Source organism: Panthera pardus, unplaced genomic scaffold (genome assembly GCF_024362965.1).
Source record: "Panthera pardus isolate Hobbes unplaced genomic scaffold, ASM2436296v1 HiC_scaffold_1, whole genome shotgun sequence".
Taxonomy (NCBI): Eukaryota; Metazoa; Chordata; class Mammalia; order Carnivora; family Felidae; genus Panthera; species Panthera pardus.
Window position 1 is genome coordinate 18,822,813 of NW_026526654.1, and position 20,771 is coordinate 18,843,583.

Here is a 20,771-nt window from a genome sequence, read left to right on the forward strand (position 1 = left end):
TTGGAGTTGAGGGTCACATATTAAGCAAGATATTATGGCCTGCCTTCCCTTTAGTCATCTTCTTAAGTGTCTTCCCCAAGAAGATGCTCTACCCACTGTTGTTTCCTTAATGTACACTACTAAGAGGGATTTTTTTTTTTTGTCTCAAATTGTTTTGGAATCTTTTGTTTAATTATTAGAATTTCCATTTCAAAACCCACATTTATCTCAAGCATGCTCTGCTCCTTCAATTCTTAACTAAGATATAAAAAATGCATCTTGCCTCGAATGCCATTTAGGGTTTATATATAGATTCTTTTTAAAGACGAATGAAATAAATTCAGTCATTAAATATTTGTTGAACAGCTACTCTGTGCAAAGAATAGTGATAGGCTACTTTGAATAACAGATGATACAAATTATCAAGGGGTTTATAATGTACTTGCAGGACAGGAAGACACATAAACCCAATAATTTCACACATGACTAATTGGCATGGAACCATATTATACATTTCCCTTACCCCCCTCAGTAGACAGCAAGCTCTTTGAGGGCAAGAACTATTTTTTTTTATGCAAGGTTCTATCTCTAGTGCCTGCAGGCATAAGATTCTGGTAGGCAGAGGTGGAGAGCCTGTTATAGTTTGTAGAATCAGCAGTTAAAATTGAACAGACATAGTAATGCATTGAATTGGGGTGGTGATCAGGCAACCATTCGGAAGTAGCTGACACAGGATTCTTAGAGGCTGGGCCCTGGGGGTAGCATGGGGGCAATTTCCAGAGGAAATTGATTGAATGCCATCCTAAGGAATTATCAAAAACATAGCAGGTTTTCACATACCTTTAGTTTATTTATCACTTTCCTAATGTCCCTACCGCACCCTTTTCCCTCAGCCCTTTGGAAGAGCTCTTGAACATGGTTTATTTTTATGGCTGAATTATATGATAATTTATGGCTTTGAGTAAATTATTCACAATGCTATTTTCTGCTACTAAGAGTGCCAAAATCTAATTAGATCTGCCACAAAAATGTCTATTCCAAAAGTTGCTTTTTACCCTATAAAAAACATGTGATTTTTCCATAGCTAATAGAGAAGTGACATTTAAGAACCTGCACTGATAACCAACTAGTACCGAAATTTATGTGTAAACAAACATGGTATGTGTGATGTATATACATTTTATATTTTCTGTGTAAAAACACATGCCATATTGTGCATTTTTCAATTTAAATAATGATTACAAATATATCCATCATTCTAAGGATTATCCTGATTTCTCTTTTGTCAGTCTGCACATTGCGTGAAAACAATTTTTGTGACAGTGATTGATTTAAATGAACTCACTTCTGAGAGAGTGATTGTTTTCATTTAAAATATTGGGTATTTTTTTTTCCTGTATCTGAAGGCACTTGAACTGCTTTGCATTTCTCTCAGTTCTGAGTATTGAGGCTAATATATTATGAAACATTTTTTGAAATATGTGCACATTAGCTTTCATTATTTCTACTTTAATTAATGTCAGAGAGCATAGTTAGTACAGAGTTTCAAACAAGGAGTATCCTCAAAACATTTTTAGTAAGATGTGCAAGCACAGTCAGTATTTAAAAAAGAAAACAGAAGGAAAAAGGATAATTAAAACAAAGTTTTCATATTTTCCTAAGCAGAGTAAATATTCTGAATGTGTATCTTAGAAGACAATAAAGAACTCTAACAGTCTTATGAATTGAAAACTATTTTTGCATTTTTTTACATGGCTAGCTAAAATGTAAGTGTGGGATTTCAGATATTTATTTTCCTTCAATTATTAATTGAGAGTCGAGTTTGTAGGGGTTTCAGATATATCAGTACTGAAAACAAGGGCTTATTTTTAACATTCACTAGAAGAATGTCACCAAACCTTCTTATCCTATTATTTTTATGAAAAACAAATGAGAATGTTCATCAATATAAGCTTGTTTAACACATGTAATATTTTCACTGTTTTATATTCAAGCATACTATTAATTTGGGGTGATGTTCTGTTTTTATCATAGTAGATGTATTCTTAACGTTTTCAAATACTTTTGACTGACTTCATGTTAGATATGAATAGGTAGGTCGTCATTGCTCCGTTACTCATTTGTGGACTTGTTTTCAACCACATAATCCTTGTGAAGGAATTGTCATCTTTGCTGTTTTCTTGGCGTTAGATTTTTTTTCTTTGAGTATCACTATTAATCCATATTATCTCTGTCAGATTTTTTCCCTAAAATATCTTAACTTTAGTTAAACTAGATAATAGAACTTATAAGTCTACTTAACCAGGAAGACATAAACTTCTGCATTTTGCAGAGCACTTATTGGGAACAATGACTGACAGCAGGACACTGTGCCAGTCCCTCAGAACTAGAGAATGCCCTGAACCTGCCTCAGGTACTTCAAGGACCTCATATGACATGTGAACCTGAAGACTCCAAAGTCAATCCATGTAAACTATTAGCAAAGCTTAATTTCTTTCTCAGTTTTGGGGATAACAATCAAACAGGAAGTTCTAATACTGGGTCTTCACACGCTACATTGCATTGCCTTTCCTTTCTTTTTGGGAGAGAGGCAGCCCATGATGGATGCTCTTTTTTAGAGACTTGTACTCCTGTTGCAGCTGCCCAGACTGGTTCTTGTCCATTCTGGAAGTCATGTGAGATACTTTTGGTCTTTGCTGTCAATGTTTCCCTCACAGAATCATGAAATAATACGTATAAGTGAGCTGTCCAGCACGTATTAGGCTGAAGTTGAGTCTTGCTATAGAGAGAAAACATGGAGGGTTATGTTGTCCTCTACATGGTAGATCGAGAAATTTAGTCATGCCGTTGCTGGACCACATATAGCTGCTGTGATTTGCTTTCTCAGGAAAATTGTTTTGTTTTCTTTTGTGTTTGTCACGGATATTTGGCTTCATACTTTTGGCCTTTGAGGAAAGAGCTTGTTTCCTTCTGTTTTAATTATTTGAAAGAGTGACCTCATGCTATAAACGGTGATATTGCACTATGGCTAGTTTTATTAGTGAGGATCATAGTGAGTGTTTTATGGACATGTGGCTAAGCACAAAGAGAAACTAATAAGTGGACTCCAGAAAATTTGGGGCAACCCAAATGGAATTAATCTACAACAGTAATATGTATTTAGGTTATTTGCAAGCATGTATGAAATGTTATCGTTACACATCCTTTGTCAAAAGGCATTAATATGTTTTATTAAAAAATCTCCATTTTCATTATAAAATTATAGGAGATTTTTTAAATAATAAAATGCTGAAAAACATATAGGAACCAGCAAAATATATTTATATTTCACATTTTTGTGTGTTGTTTCCCATGTATTTTCCCTATGGATAGTATTTCTTATGTGGTCATGCTCATATTATATACACATACGTCATTACACAAAAGTTTATAATACTGGGGATTTAGTTTTAAGTTAGAAGTCTGGAAAATACAATTGCCTGGTCAAAACTTTTGGTCATTTTTTAGGCTTTACTGCCATCCTGGATTTCATGTTATTACAATTTTCACTCTTATTAGCAATATATGAAATGACTAGATAATTACCCAGTCAGCATTCATTTAAGAAATCTATATTGCCCAGTTCCTATTTGTCTAGACCCTGGAAATGTAACAGTGAGCATATCATACATCTCAGTTTTCTTTGTGAAACTTAGAGTACAGTTTGGAGATAGACATCAATCACATAATTGCACAAATAAATGTGAAATTCAAATAACGAATTATAAAGCAAAATAGTAACATTTATTAACCTCCATGGTTAACACAGATTTAGGTTGTATTATTTCCTGTACCTTTTAATATATTAAAAACATTTCAAAATGAAGTAGTTTTGATGTTTGGCTAATGTGAATAATGCTGTAGTTTTTTAAAAATAAGTAATGCCCATGAAGAATGCTGCCATGAAAGTGTTTAAAGAAGGAATCTGAACTCACTTGAGGTATCAGGAAAGTGCCCCAGAAGAAGAATTGATGGAGCTGAACTTCAGAAGGAGAAAAAGAAGTTAAATACTCAAAGATGTGTGCATGTGGGTATGTGCACACAGATGTGCAAGGGGGCATATTTATGTAGAGACAGGGAAGGTTAAGGGGACAGGATAAATGTGGAACATTATGGGATATTTGTAGGCAGCCCACAGTGACCGGGGCTGGGCTATACAGGGGATGGAGTGGAGTAGTAGAAGACAATGCAGGGCATGTGAGTAGTTCAGTGAGTGGCCAGAGCCCCTGCATGTTTACTGATCTGCTGGATGGAAAGGGCCCACTGCAGGTGCAAAGACCACCCAGGAGAGGCAATGAGGGGCCTGAAGAACTGCTGGCAGTGCAAATAGAACAAGGAGCAAGTGAGGGAGATCTTGAAGACAGCATCTGCAAAAACCGAGCAGTTCTTTAGCTGAATGACAAAGGCAGGCACAGTGTTGAGACCTTTCACATGAGTTGATGAGTCAGCGATACAAGTACCTTCCGGCTGGAGTTGGTGGAGGAGGGAGAATGACACAGATGAGTTTAAACCTACAGTGTTAAATCTGCAACTTTGGTGAGGGTTTCATGAGTGGAAATTTATTGTGAATGTGGCCAATGGCAAAGTGGGGTGGATCATAGAAGAGATTTTCAAGCACTTTGATTCTTTCTAACTTCATGTGATTGTTTTAATCACTGATTTGGCCCTAGGTATGCAGGGTTTGGGTTTATATACAGCTGTGGTTAATCTTTAAAATCTAGTTTAAAAAAAAGAAAACAAGATTGGTTTGCATTTTAGTTTAGATTCTTAAGATGGTTGGGGCCAATTGTTCAACTTCCAGAGGCCACACAGTTTAGTGGTTAAAATGTAGATCATGTTCAAACCCCAGTGGAGCACTTGTCAGTTTTGTGTTCTTTGTCAATTACTCCATCATTCTGACTCCACCTTCTCGTCTTCAAAGTGGGATTTCTAATAAGTAAGTTGTGGTTTGTTCAATGAGTTAATCCTGTGACGTACTTACCACAGTGCCTGGCGCCTGGGAAGAGCACAGTCAGTGTTATTATGGTTCCTCAAAAAGAGAACATCAAATAATGTGAAACTAGATGCATAGAAATCAATTTGGTTTCATTTCTTTGAAATTGAGTGAGAACTCAAAACTATGGTTTCGTTCTTTGCTCACACATTGCTCAGACTTATGTCCTCCAGTCCCATCCATGTTGTCACAAATGGCACAATTTCCTTCTTTGTAAAGGCTGAATAATATTCTGTTGTGCACATATACCACATTTTCTTTATCCATTCACTTGCTGATGCGCACTTAGGTTGTTTCCATATCTGGGCTATTGTGAATAATGCTGTAGTGAACATGGGGCTGTAGATCTCTTTGAGACCCCGATTTCATTTCCTGTGGCTGTGTACCCAGAAGTGGGATTGCGGTATCAAGCGGATTGGTTGTTTAATTTTTAATTTTTGAAGGAACCTCCATACTGTATTCCACAGTGGCTGCATCAATTTGTATTCCCACCAACAGTACACAAGGGTTCCACTCTCTCCACATTCTCACCAATACTTGTTATCTCTTGTCTTTTTGATAATAGGAAAAGCAACAAAAAAAAAGAAGAGGAAGAAGTGTTCTCTTTAAATGCGAGGGAGCTTGTGGGGGTTATGTGTCTTTTACTGCCTTGCCTGACCTAGTTAATTCAAGTAGTAGCTAAAATGTAGAATTATTAACACTAAGTGATTCAAAACATAAAGCTTTTACAGAGGATTGTCAATCTCTGAAATTCCTTGTATGTCCTCATGGCAATTAAAAACCTGACTTTTTACCTTTGTTCTCTTCTTTTCCATGCCATTTATTTGCAGTGATGAGCATAAATACAATGCAGCATAAATAAGAAAAGAAGTCCTCAATACGTAGAAGGTCAATAACCCAGTCAAATTTTACTGAGTGAATGGCAGACTAAGGTGCAAGAGTAATTTTTCCCACTAATGCACTTCTTAGAATTGTGTGATTTTTAAAGGTATATACTACAGAATAAGGAGCATATGTCACACAATCCCAATAATAACTTAGATTGTTTTTTAATCCTAGTCTTCTAGAAGCATCTATTATATTTAGTCACACTGATGTGATGCTGTGGTGTTCATGCAGTATTCCCCCCAGATTTTCTTCACTATCATATGATCTTTGAAGAAAATCTAAGCACCAAAAAGTCATTTCTCAAATTATTAGTTATATTATATGTCCATAATAATAGATATTGACATTGTCTTTAGTTTCTTGAGGACTAAACAAAAGACTAAGGGTATTCTGGTTTGGAAGAACTTTTTTTTTTTTTTTTTTTTTGACATGTGTGTTTTTTTGTTTGTGTTCACCTGTTGGCAAATCCGCAAATTTTCTGTCAATTACAAGATGGTAGCCTTCATCGTTCTGTGCCATTCTACTGTTTGATAGCATGATCGTATTTGCATGTCCCATTCAGCGATTGTGGAGAGGTGCCAGTTGCCATGGTGATGAATATGATGTCCAACATCATATCTAGTCATAAAACAAGGATGGCCTTTGAAAAGCCACATGTAAATATTTATTTTCAAAGGTACAGCTGGCTCTTTTTGAAGCCTGGGTCACTTGAATGGTTTTCTTTTCAATGAATCATCAAATGAGAAGTCTGTTACCATATAATTTCCCTTTTTGCTTTAATAAACTTCCACTGTCCTCTATCCTTGGCCCTTTTGGCTAAGAATCAAAATCCACGTTATATAATTTCACTCTTTTTTAGTTATAAATGTGTGTAAGCTGTCTAATTCGTCCAGATTATGGCCACAGAGCTGACCTGACAGCATAGGTTTGTTATGGTGCCTCACCCTGAGCTCAGAAATCGACTGTCCCATTTTTCTGTGGGTCATGCATGAGTACTAGATGCTTCCATGCCAGTCAGGCTGACCCTTTAGACATCAAAGAGGCATTCTCCATAATGGGGCTTTTTCTAAGAATGCATATCAAAATGTTAGTATGATTTTTTTTATTATAGGCTTTTCACCTTTTGGGATTACTTGTCAAATTAAGTAAAAAGAAAAATCCATTAAAAAGCCTTTAATAAGGTTTCTTAGAAGCAGAAGTTTGCACAACTCTTGTACTACCATCCTGAATGATATTAGACTATTAGACTAATTAGTTTAGGACTTAGCTAATAATTAAACGAATAGATTATTAAGTAGCTCAAATGTGTTAATTAATAATTTAAATCCACACATTAGTTTCATAAAAGGACCTATTTTCTGCTGCTGACACATGCAACTTATGACTACCTTTTCCTCACCTTTACTGATCAATATGCTCTAAGTTTGATTCAGACAGAGGAATCTGGGAGATAGAGAGTGAAAGGTGCTACTTCTATCCAATGCCCTCTTCTGAAAAAGAAAGAAAAGAATCAGAAAAAGAAAAAAAGAAACTCTATTCTGACACATTGTGAGGCTTATGATAACTATGTTTGCCTTTCAGATCCCCAGCTCAAGGGTATAGTGACCAGGTTATATTGCAGGCAAGGCTACTACTTGCAAATGCATCCCGATGGAGCTCTCGATGGAACCAAGGATGACAGCACTAATTCTAGTAAGTGACAACCTCAGGCCACCCGTTAACACAGTTGGTAGAAGCTACGCTGCTGCTTAAATGACTTCTTAAAATACATTTACAAATACTTGTTGTGTTGGTTCATTTTTACAAATGTTACACACTAGAATGCCATTTACCATTGTACTTGGACCACATGGATGAAAACATTAACAGCAACAAAAGAAAGCTATCATTTTAAGATAATTAGAGGTTATTTTCTCTCTTTCTCTTTTTTTCAAAATGATTGTTACATCCAGCATTATTGTTACTTTTAATCTTCATTATCCTAAAAGTGAAATAAGGACACCAGTGCATCCAGATGAAAGTTGAATCCATGTTTACTTTGGAAATACTGTTTTTATCAGGCTTGTAGCTTTTTAATGATAATTGTGGAAATTCAAGAGCTGTAAGGATTAGTTGTTTCAAATAATGGAAATGGAATTTTTCAAATTCTTTGCATTCAACCAGAAAAGATAGTATCTTTTTTGTAGAGAGGATGCGAAAGTTCTGTACCTTTAAATACATTGTACAAAATGTTTACATTATATATTTGGGTCTGTGATGATTTTTCTTTAGTTGAAAAGCCACTGACCCTCCATTGTATTAGTGTCTGCCTTCGCTTTACTATTTTTTAATATATAATTCTTCTTTGGGTTTTCATTCTGGTGTCTCTTCTTAATTGTTTGTGTTTTCCCTTCCCATTTTCTGTTTATTCTGGCATAGAAGTCCTTTTAATTTAGCACATCAGTTTTAAAATAGACGCTTTCCGATGCTTGGGAGAATGAATGAAAAGCAAAAACTGATTTTATTGGAGATATTTATTCACATATTAACAGTGGATCAGGAGTGCATATGAATCTTTTCCTCCATTTAACATTAGCCCTTCATTTATAGAACATCATTCCATGAGAAGAAGGGAGGATTTGAATACGTATAACAAAATTATAGGCACTTTCTGTTTTAAGTTCTAGTAATCCAATTTTTAGTAGCCCCAAGATCATCTAATAATATAAAGCAGACTGTTTTTGCATTTGATGTCACTATGTGAAGTGTCAATATTTTTCTAGCCATTGTGTTTACCTTTTAGAATTTGGACCTTGCATCATTTAAATTTTTTTTCAACCTAAAAATGTTCTGTTTATCTGCATTTTCTTCCTTTTCAATCTCTGATCTTTTTCTGTCTTTGTGTCTATTATGTTGTCCTTTTGTCCTTTTAAACTTTTCCCTATTGTATTTGTTCATTGATTTTTTTTGTCAAGTGGTTTATTTCCTTCTTTGATTTAGAGAAAAGAGAAGGTAAAGCAATTCAAACACAAGGAAGAAAGAGAAAGCATTTTTATTCTTAAGACTGATGTCAACCATTGTTTGCTTGTTGGGATTTTGATATTGAATTGAACTTTTTAAAATTGTAAGGACTTGACCATCTTTGACCTATGAAAGATGCCAGTTTCTTCTGGTTCAAACTAATACATGTGTGTCTGTTCATTTTCTTCTCCCTATCTTTATCTCCTTACCCATTCTTTGACAAAAGGCATTCTCTTTTTCTTATGTCTTATACTTGTGGGAGTCATGGACTCTCAAGATTTGTTAAGTTCTGATGTCTGCAATGTTTTCTGATTTCCTTTGACCAAAATCCAGTGGAGCATGAGGAATAGTTTTCCATAACTCTGATTACTGCAAAAACTATGACATTCTGACTTAGAGTTTGAGGCCATCCCTTATGACAAAGTTTTTAAGAAAGGAAATAAACCATAGCTATATGAAAATGCTGCTTAGTTTCTCAGAAAAATAATTCTCTTCACAGGTTTTATGCATTTTTCCCCTACCTTCTTCTTTGGTTTTTGTAATGCCAAACAAGTTGGTTATTTTTAACGATGGGAATCAATATCAAATTAAGGTGTGTTAGGTAGACACTATCTTTTAAAAGCGTATTGCTTCAGAATTGAATAAGGAGCACAATATTTTCTAAACTGTGAAAGTGCAGATTTATACATTATCTGCACACACACACACACACACACACACACACACAATTGTATCTGGTTACGCAAACAGTATTAAACACCAAACTGGAAAACTGAGATTAGACACCAAAAGACACACGACCTTCTGTTCTCTAAATGTGTGGGGCCTGTTTTCTCCTACTGTGTAACCACACTTGAAGGAACAAGAGTCTGGCAGCACTTGCAGTCCTCTCTTATCCCCCTAATACTGTCGAGGAACAATTTAAACAATAAAGAGGGGACAGGATCTCCTGTAGAGAAGCCACAGAACCAAGTTCTAGTGCCCACACTCAAGGGGCTGGCATTCCTGTGCAAAGAGCTGTCCCACACCTTCTGTTCCATTTTATGTGCCCTTTTGGCCAGTTGGGTTAGTTCTGTTACCATTTCAACATTTTCCAAAACATAGCAGAATAGAGAGAAACAGGGTGAGATACAGGTTCTCTCCTCAAAAGGCCATTAAAAATTATACGACCATAAAACTTAATAAAACATGGCAGGACTGCGGTAGTTTTATAAAAGCCGTGGGAATTACTGATTCACTCTACTTTTGTGTGTCATCACTTTGTAGTAGAAAAACACATTTTTTAGATGGAATTTTAAGAATATTTTCTTTTCTCTGGTTCATTACAGTAGTCTTATGAATCTTCAGAAAATCATAAGCCATGAAAAGTATTCTATAAACATGAGGGTGAGCACTAGAGATGCTGGCAGGCGGATCCTGGCAGCACTGCCCTTTTGGTTTGACGAAGGGTGTGATGTAAGAATTCACAAATGCATTCCAGATATTTGATAATCCTCTGAATCCAAACCAAAGACTAGTAATCTGTAAGTAGGAAAAATAAGGAGAAATAATCTAAAGGTCACCATGCTGCCACCTTGAAAGTTACTATATGACAAAACTGAGGCTTGAGCCTTCAAATCTTCATGATTTGAGTTGGACACATATCCCCACAACTGAACATGAGCTTATTTAGAACTAGGTACAGTCAGAACGACCCTACTAAGCTGCCTTTGTCAAGATTTTTAGGTGAGTTGAGAAGAGAGAGAAAGGCCAGCAGACAGGTGAGCCTGATCCTAACATCCTCCCCGGGTTTTCCAGCCCGAGATCTAGAAATCTCCGGGAAGGAAAGTGCCATGACAGTGATTGATGATGGGTGATTGGTCCTAATAGAGAAGATACTGTAGCAACTTGACTGCTTACTATTGGCATCTATGTGCCCTGGAGAGATCTTTCACAGAAAGAAATGAGTACACAGGTTACTTCATCACACACTCATTTTCAGGGTATATTCATTTAAAATTCTTAGAGCTTCCCATCTATCTACTCAACATTAGCCTTACCATGAACTATGGCATTTGATTAGGGTGTAGTTTTCTTTTCCCCTAGTTTGCTTTTGGGGATGTCCTGAGGTTTTCCTGTGCTCTTAAACTTAATTGCTCCCATCACCAGATTTAATAAATGCTACAAGGACCCCTCTCATCTTAGAAATTCCTGACCTGATAATTTGATGTGTAAAAATTGCCCATCACTCACAGCTACCACCATGCTACAGGCCTTGGGATGGCTGTTCCCATCTTGGCTGTACTTTAGCATCATTTGAGGAGCTTTTTAAAAAATTTCCTTATGCCCTAAACCCTAAACCCACTTCCAGAGATTCTTATTTAATTTAATTAGTCTGTGGTTGGGCATGGATATCCTGCTTTATGAATACAGCTAATTTTAAAGTATAGCCGGGGTTGAAAATCACTACTGTACGGAAAACTAGAGTGTTCCACAAAATAAATAAAGTAGCATGAACATCTTATTATTCTGAACTCCCCTAGGCTTTGTGACATTGCTTTATAATTATATAAAATACAAAAGGAATGGAAAATATAATGATGTCTCAATTAACATGGGTATCTGTAGTTTTAATTAGCACCATGGATTCATCATGATCAGCTCTGAATGGGCTTCCACATGACAGTGGTTACATGGATTAGCTTTGATTTGTCTTTCTGTAAATGATAATAACTGACATTTTGGAATTCAGGTCCCAACCAAAATCCTAGGGAAAAAAACCTATTTTTTGGTAAGGTCATTTTAGGCTATCATCTATAATTTTTCTCTTTCCTATACCATATTATTTTGATGAGTTCATGACATACTTACTTTCTAGAATTATACCATCTGGCCTCTATCAAATATATGGCACCTACAAATACCATTAAAGGTGTGTAAAGATTAGAATGAATGGGTTAAGTTAGAATAGTTTTCAAGGACAGGCATCCAACTATGTTTTTTTTCTCCAGAACTTTTACACCTAAATCAGGAATTGTTCTATGGTACCCATCCTTTCAAAATATAAGGGAGATAGGAGAGTTTAGGTGTTCTGGCTAAGAGAGATATTAGCCAATGGTCCTGTTCCACAAAGAAGAAATACTGAGTTACAATGACACAAGTACCATGTACTGTTCAATGACTCCCACTCATGTTTACTATTAAGTAATAGAAGTGAGCAAGCATAAGCCTCATTCTTTTATAACATAAGCCTCTAGAATCCTATGGAAAACAGTCCAAAGATAGCTTAAATCATGAAAGCTATTATCCACTTAATCATTTTGTCCCTGAGTATTCCTTTAGGGATGATTATCTATGACCATGGCCTGCCATGTTCCTTTCATCACAGGCATCTTGACATCTTGGGATCAGTAACATGTAATACTTAGAAAAGAAGTTATAAATTTCCCCCACCCTTCAGAGAAAAAATGTGATGCCTCAGAATTAAATAGAAATTAATTTATAAAGTACATTTTTAATTATACACTGAATAGACCCATAGATTGAAGCCAAAATTACCCACACTTTTCAAATTATTTGTCTTTTGTGGAATACATTTGAGAACCTAAACCTCAGGTATTTTGTTTACATGTTTACTTCAACATTTCAGGGTTGTCATTGCCTGTTCTGGCCTGATCCAGTTAGTTGGAACTACTCTGGAATTAAGACCTTGAGTGGGAGCAGATAACCTCACTGTGGATAATTAATAGCTCTCTTAAAAATGTATTTACGTTAAGGTCCCCCAAATCATGAAGCAGTTAATACTGAGGATGGTGCTAGAATACCCACAAAAGAGTCAACATGTAACCCCAGGATGACAATGTGTTAAAGGAATGTTAAGACTTTTTTTTAAAACTCAGTGATAACATTGCTATCTGTACTATGTAAAATAATAGAAAAATACTTTTCTGGTCAATAAGGGAAGAAATGAAACATGGAAACATAAATGAGTTTTTATCTCACAGATGGGTAAAATTGAACACTTTCCCCTCTTTTACTTTAGTTATCACTCACAGTTTTATGAGATATTAGTAAAAAAAAATGTCTCTCTTTAAAATGTGCATGCCGTTCAGTATGATTCATTCTTTCTAAATTGAGCACATTGGCAGGTACACACCTTTTCTGGGCTCTGCTGGCATCTCATGTTGGTTCAGCAACACTAATTTAGTTTTGAAATTACCTTTTAAACTTCTAGCCTGTCCTACATTGCAGTGATAAAACATGCTTTCTACTTGAAAGACCAGACTAAGCATTCAACTTGGACTTTTTTGATTCCACTCTTTGAGAATCTTCACAGCTGATTTCTTTTGGCATCAAATGATGTCAGAGACTGTGATACTGGAATCATGATTACAGGCTTGAGTCTGTGTATTGGTCCACCAATTCTTTGCAATGCTATAGGTGGACTGCTGATATCTATACGTTGAAGCTCAAGGGCTGATTTTACCCATTGAAGATACGTCTTCATTAGAAAGAGAAATAAAACTTAATTAATTGGAACTTCTCAGAAGGTTGTAACATAGATGATTTTTTTTTCAATAAAAGAAATGAAAGACAGAAAAGTGATGGCAAAGCTTTGCTTCCCCTGCCCATTTGTGACAGGCCATGTTTATCTTTACAGCACTGTTCAACCTCATACCAGTGGGACTGCGCGTTGTTGCCATCCAGGGAGTGAAGACAGGATTGTATATAGCCATGAATGGAGAAGGTTACCTCTACCCATCAGTAAGTAACATGCCAAAGGTGTTGGCCATTCATTCAATGTTTGCAAAAAAAAAAAAACCAAAACGGTAGTAGCAACAACAAAAATGAGAAGGATCTATGTCTATTGACTCTGCCATCTTGGCTTTAATATTTGATCTTTACTACAGTGCTGTAAGGGCTGTTTCTTTATTATTCATCACTGTCTGATAATATCAGTATATATGTCAAGTGGAAGAGTAATATTACCTCTTAAAATTGTGCATTCGCGTATTTTAAAAAAATGAGCTAGTTTGTAGAAAATTGAATAATTTTGAAAGGGTTGAGGTTAATATAATCTTTTATTTCCATTTAGAAATGTACTTGTCTTAGAGAGTTTCCTGAAAAGATGATTTTATAAAAAGAAACAGAATTATTATGAATTCTAAAAAATAAAATTTAAAAAGAGTAGTTCTTTTGAAACCAGGAATTCAAATTGTGTCAATGTTTTGCAGGCAAAAATACTTATAAAACGTGTATCGAATTTAAATCTAAGCAAGTCTTTCTGTTTTGTGTTAATGTATCCTAGAAGTTGAGCACCTTTTTAGCCATATGACTTCTTCTGCAATATTTATTATTTGCACATAAGTCTCATTCAGATGTGCTATATCCATACATTATAGTGGAGTCAGAATTAATTTCTGCCATAGGACCAAACAATAGAGACTTAGATGAAAGTATTTCTTTTCTCCTTTGAGCAAAAGTTGACAGGTTAAATTCATGGTACCTCAAAGAAAAATGCTCTTATTTGGGTTTGCATGTCATGTTCATTTAAATTCTTTAAAACTCTGTTATTGCTAAATATTATCATCAAAAAACTACATGTAAACATGTATAGAGACATTACCCACGCACACGCCCGCATGCACACACACACGCACATAAAACTTAAGCAGAATCATTCTCTGGGGCATTTTCTTGAGCAAATCTGGAAAAACCTGTCAAAGAAAATGAAATTCGAGCTTCGGATTCCCTCTGCGGTGAACTGGAAAATGTTCTTGTTATTTTAGAAGCTTCATCTGAGTTCCCTAAAGGGTGTTCCTGCACACAGACCTGAGCCTCACATGATGTAAATTGTGTTCTGTTGCCCAAAATGAATATTCAACAGACTGAGAGCAAGATCAAGCTAGAATTCCCTATCCTCCCCTTTCAGAGAAGTATGATTCAGATAAAGATCACTTTCTGGAGATGCCTTCTTTCAGATACAAGTCAATTTTATGAATTTGACATTTGTTCTGTTATTTTTGTTTCTTTCTTTCCCCCCAGGTCATCTTTGACATAACTAAAAATTATTAGTTGCAGTATCTGCCATAACTTCTAGGTCTCTGTTTCTGTTGATGATTTTATCATGTTGTTTGTTGTGCTCTGATACATGTGTTGATGTCAGAGGGACATGTGAATGTTTATTTTATCTTTTTGCTACTGAGGGAGGTGCTTTCTATTTCTTTTGCGATGAAGTTGCACACGAATACCATTTTTTAAGGTAATGAATATCATCTTGAGTGTGTGTCTTTGCCGAAAATGCAAGTTCAGGTTGTGTTTGGTGGAAAACAGTGCAGCAGTAATAGAAGTGATGAAGGGACTAATGGCTGGTCCATACGGCCTCCTGCCCAGGAATCAGGTCTAATAAGGCTAGCTATGGGTGACAGCATCTGCTCCAATCTGTTTCAGTGACAACTTCAGGTTTATTGTTGACCCGTTATTTTCTGTTCTCAGTGTCCCTGGTTCTCCAGTTCCTTGGCATCTGTGCCTTCCTTTTGGTGCCTTGATTCTTGACTTACAGATGTTGCCTTTCTTCTCTACCAATCTTGACTCTTTGCTTTGAATCCAGGATCTGGTAAAAGATATTCTATCTGTCCATCCCCCACCCTGTGAGATCCCCACTGCATAGGCCAGGCCCTTATAATCCTCAGCCATCTTTCAGGAAAAGGACTCCAATGCAAATCAAATGCAACTTCCAATATTTACTATTACTCCATAGTTAAAGTGCTATTTATTTCAATGTAATGAAATGTGAACTTAAAATATTTCAGTAAAAAGAATATATTTCCAGGGCACATGGGTGGCTCAGTCAGTTGGGCGGCTGGCTTTGACTCAGGTCGTTATCTCATGGTTTGTGAGTTCGAGCCCTGCGTCAGGCTCTGTGCTGACAGCTCGGAGCCTGGAGCCTGCTTTGGATTCTGTATCTCCCTCTCTTTCTGTCCCTCCCCTGCTCGCACTCTGTCTCTCTCTTTCTCAAAAATAAATAAACATTCAAAAAAATTAAAAGAATATATTTCCATAGTCCTCTATTTCATAAGTAGTGAGTACTCACTAGGTTAATAATATAGCACAACACAATATAACAATTGCTATACTATATAATAACAATAGATCTACTTCTATAGTAATAATAATGGCTAGTATTTATATAGTAAACTCTGCCCAACACTGTTCTAAGCACTGGCCAGTATTAGCTCATCTAATCCTATTGAGCAAATGCTTTTAAAATGGTGATACTGATGCACAGAGAGTTTAAGAATCTGTGCAGTCACCCAGGTAGTAAATAGAGAACACAGGATTTGGGCATTAATAGTCTGACTCATTAGCTTACATTTTAACTATTTCACTATAATGCTTCTATGTGCCAGACATTTTTCATCATATGGTCTGGCACCTATTCTATCTAACAAGAAGTTATAAACACATGATGATGTAAGGAAAACCTTTAGGGATTTGCTACCTAGGGAACAGATTTCATTTCAATTTTTAAGAAGTGTAATTTGAAACATGATCCTTTTCCTTTGGAGATTCTCAAACTTAAAAAAGAAATCATAGAAAATTGCATCTCTCTGGGAAAAAGTTGATATTATGTACTAAGCATTTAATATTAAAATTTATTACATGTAACTTATGAAATTTAAATTTAAAAAAACTATACCGGGGACGCCTGGTTGGCTCAGTCAGGTAAGCCTCCGACTTCAGCCCCAGTTGGTCATGATCTCATGGTCCATGGGTTCGAGCCCCGAATCTGGTTCTGTGCTGACAGCTTAGATTCTGGAGCCTGCTTCAGATTCTGTGTCTCCCTCTCTCTCTGACCCTCCCCCACTCACACTCTGTCTCTGTCTCTCTTTCAAAAATAAACATTAAAAAAATTTTTTTAAAAAGCCATGCCACACATGGCTAACTCAGCTAAGAGGTTTTGAAGTTAAGTTGAGTAAATGCTTTAAAAGGAAAACTCCAGTCAACCTCAGGTTTAAAGAAAAAAGTAATAAAGATTAAAGTCTTGGAAATGAAGGAATCTGTTTTAAGTTTGTGCCCACTTTAAAAAGATCAACTTAATGTTTGCACAGTGAAAACTAGTGCCCAATATGGGACCAATTTTACTGAGGATCCATAGATTTAGGAGCTAGGCAATAAAACACACAGATCATTCAAAATAAATTCTGTTGAATGAAAATCACATTAGAGTTTTGATTTGAGGTGCATATTTCTCTATTGGCATTTCAGGAAGTAACTCTCATAAGCCCCTGCCATCCAAATAAAGATATTCAATTTGTCAGATAATTTCACCTCCGGTAGGGGAGGTGGGACAAAAAAAAAAGTACTAAATGAAAATAAACACATTTCTGATGCTGAAGGCACATGTTCCCTGTGGAATCTTTCCTTTTATATGACAATAGTCGTCTCTTTTGTGGTCATAATGATTATAATATGTTCCTCAGAGATGTATATCAAGAGCTTTAATGTCAGATATGAACGATTTTCTCAAAGGTAGAAGACAAGCTGCAAGATGGTAGAACAGAAACTGACAAGGGAATACTTACATTAAAGAATTAGTTTAATATGATTTGGGGAAATACATGTATTTTGAACAACTATAAACTGTCTATAGCACCACGAGGAACAATTTTTTTTCAAGCAATCTGTAGCTTTGAAAGACTAAGAAAATCCTCTGTAGAGAGACATGGTTTGAAGGTAAATTCTGAATACTGAAGAACTCAGAATGAAGGAAAGGATTGTTCATCATTGGGGCACAGATAGAGAAGAGTGGAAGTCAGAATGTGTTTCTGATATGAGAAGAGGAAAAGGGGGAGGGGCGAGGAAGGAAAAGACACTAATGGTGAGTAGAACCATGGGCTTTCTCGGGACACCTGGACCCCGGATCCAGCCAAGGCTCATGTTGTCATTCATGCCCCAGTCTCTGCCTCTCAAGCTTCTCGTCTATACAATTAAAATGTTTCCCTGGATACTTAAGTTAATTTGGGGGTTTTAAAATTCTGGTTTTAGTCTGTTTGATTTTTCTGAATGATGACATAAGCAACATACATAAAATGTATAAAGACTCATTATTGCTATCTTATCACAGGCTGACATTTATGAGAATATCATATTCCAAAGGGTGATATAAATATTTCTGTTACCCAAATGCAGGCATCTGGGGAGGCAGTAAGCCCTGGGGCTCTCCTGAGATTAATATTTGCTCTGAGTTTCTTAACCAAGTGATACAACGGGAGAGGAAGACAATCCTTTTTCATGTAGATTTGTTAAATGAATCAAAAAAAGTAACACTGCTACTGTGATTTCTAAATATTTGGGCTCATAAGAATCACCTGGAAAGAGGGAGAAACGGTAGATTCTTTGGGTCAGACTCCCAATATTTCAATTCAGTGGGTTTAGTAGGAGTCCCAGGAATCTATATTAATAAGGATCCCCTGTCCACCCACTAGTGGGTAAGTCAAAAGCTGGTAGCTCAACCATCACCAACCATATAGCAATTATTTTTGAAATGGCTGCTGGGGGAGATGATGGTAGCTTTAGGTTAAGGTAGTAAGAGTAGAGTTGGTAGGCAGGTACCTAGGTGCAGAGCCCGACACTGAGTAGAATAAAATGTTTGGTTTTCCTAACTTCCTTTGCCTCTAATTTGAAGTTTGCAGAAATGTGAAGCAGTTCTGTCCTCTTCTTCACTAAATTAGCAACCCAACTATCGATAGACAATGAATGTGGAAGGAGGGGGTATGAAATGGTCTTTAATTCAGGAAAACAAGGTAAACGCCATATATTCTGCAAAAACACGTTTAAGGACCTCAAAATCTTATCTATTATACATGAGGTAGTTTTCTAATATTGTACTCCCATCCTTCAGAAATATTTTCATGAGCCTCTTCTGAGAAGGTGGTTTTGCTTCCCTACCTCTGTGCCAGCAGGCGTCTCTTACATATGGTGATTTGTGTTGCTTCAATGTCCCAAAGCATCCCAGACAGGAAAGCCTCAGAGTCCCTGCCTCACTTCCCATCAATCATACATCTTCCTACAGAGTCCATCGCTCTCATAAAATTGGACGGAACAACGTTATTTCCTCTTGACATTTCCTCTTGACAATTCTTCTGTTCATCACTCAGGTTTGGGGTTTAGAAATGGAACTGACTTGTTTTTTCACAGTGTGGTGCCCAGTTTCCCTCCAGCTTCTCTATTCTTTCCTGAGAGTTACTCATATATGGTACACACAATCATTCACCCATATTTCTATGCTTTGGGGTGTTGTGTGAGTTTTTTGGCCATCCTTGATACCCATCCTATCTCTAGCATCTATGGACATCCATTCTCAGGAAATGGCTCACTACGTATCCCAGTGTTGCTAAGGTACTTTGTCCCTGCCTCCTGGCTTTTTTTTTTTAAATTTAGGCTCTAGGCAGGGGGTTAATCAAGTAATCTGAGCTACATCTACCATCAATGGCCATCAATATCCTTTGTCCCTAAACCAAGGGCCTCAGTAGCATCTGAAAACTGCTCACCTTGGGGACCAGCCTTTTATACTCTGCCCCCTGGGAGTAGGGAGGCAAAACTAAACCAAGCAGGAATCTAAGTTCATCAGGATACACAGAGATGCCCTTTTCAGAATGGAAGTGTTTCCACCTTTCATCCTTCAGTGTTGATCTCTCTGAATGGGTCAGTTTCTTTATTTTAAAAAGTGTATTAAATTTGAAATGATTATTAATATCTCTGATTTTCAAACAATCTCTGACTTGATATGCATGTTCTTCTGCACAATCTCTAACACCTTTTGAGACTATACATAAATATATATATATATGTATATATATATATACATATATATATATATATACATATATATACACATATATATTTGTGTGTGTTTCATTGGAATTAGGTATTGTGCTTAAATTATGCACACATTTATTCACATGATTATACTTTTGGTCAGAGTGTTTTTATTTCTTTTTATGAAATGTTAAATAATAGTTTTCAAATTTGCACATATTTTAAAGCTTTACTTGCTATGCTTAAAAAATATTTCTTTTTTCATTAAGTTTCCCTATGGTTCCTGTTGCATTATGACTCAGTTGGATATATTGCCCAATTTGAAAATGGCTATTATCCTTTCTTGGTATTTTGGCTAAGATAATTTATAGTAACAAGGAAGCAAGTATGGCACATTAGTTAATTTCACTCCAGTGCTCATGTAATTCCCACGACACTGAACACTGATGCACAGAGTAATTGATTATGACAAAGGCAAGGATGCTGTCATTCTACTTAGGGTCACTTGCCAGAAGGAAAAAGCAATTGAGGAACAAATGCAAATGGTAACTACATGTAACTAATTTTAAGCAGCCTTTTGGGCAAAAGAAAGATACGAAACACCCTATGTTAGGTTGATAGTAGGCTATACAAAGAATTAAATGTATTTTTAGGCTATCCAAGTTCCAGTGTCATTTTAAGGAGTGTGAAGGCAGGAGCTGGGATTGAGGAAGAGAAGACACTGAAGCTTAAGAGGAAGAAGAGGGGGAAAAGGAAAATGTAAAGGAGATCACAAACCAGCAGTGGGGAGATACACTAGGCAGCGTTAGGGAAAGAGTGGAGAAAAGAAAGAGGAGCAGATAGCAAAGGGAAGGAAGCAGGGAAGTCATGTTACAAGGAAAGGAGAGAGGGAGGACCATGTCTTGTGCTCACTCCATCACCTTTCTGGGACTCCCTGACTCCCACCACTCTGGGGTGGAGAAAACAAGACCCTCCCTGGTGAAGCCTAGTCTAGGCTTTCAGACCACACCCAAAATACCTTGTCTGCTCCAGCCCCATGACCACTTTTACCTATTTCCCTTCCCTTAGCCCC

The 20,771-nt window shown here is 36.5% G+C and overlaps 1 protein-coding gene across 4 annotated transcripts in view; it reads left to right on the forward strand.

Annotated features, from left to right (window-relative positions):
• Positions 1-20,771, forward strand: part of FGF14 (fibroblast growth factor 14) — a 616,830-nt gene that overhangs the window by 482,040 nt on the left and 114,019 nt on the right. For all 4 annotated transcript variants that reach the window (XM_053890405.1, XM_019443953.2, XM_019443950.2 and 1 more), the window contains 2 exons: positions 7,481-7,591; positions 13,539-13,642. In XM_053890405.1, coding sequence (XP_053746380.1) covers positions 7,481-7,591; positions 13,539-13,642 — 215 coding nt within the window. The remainder of the gene's footprint in view (positions 1-7,480; positions 7,592-13,538; positions 13,643-20,771) is intronic.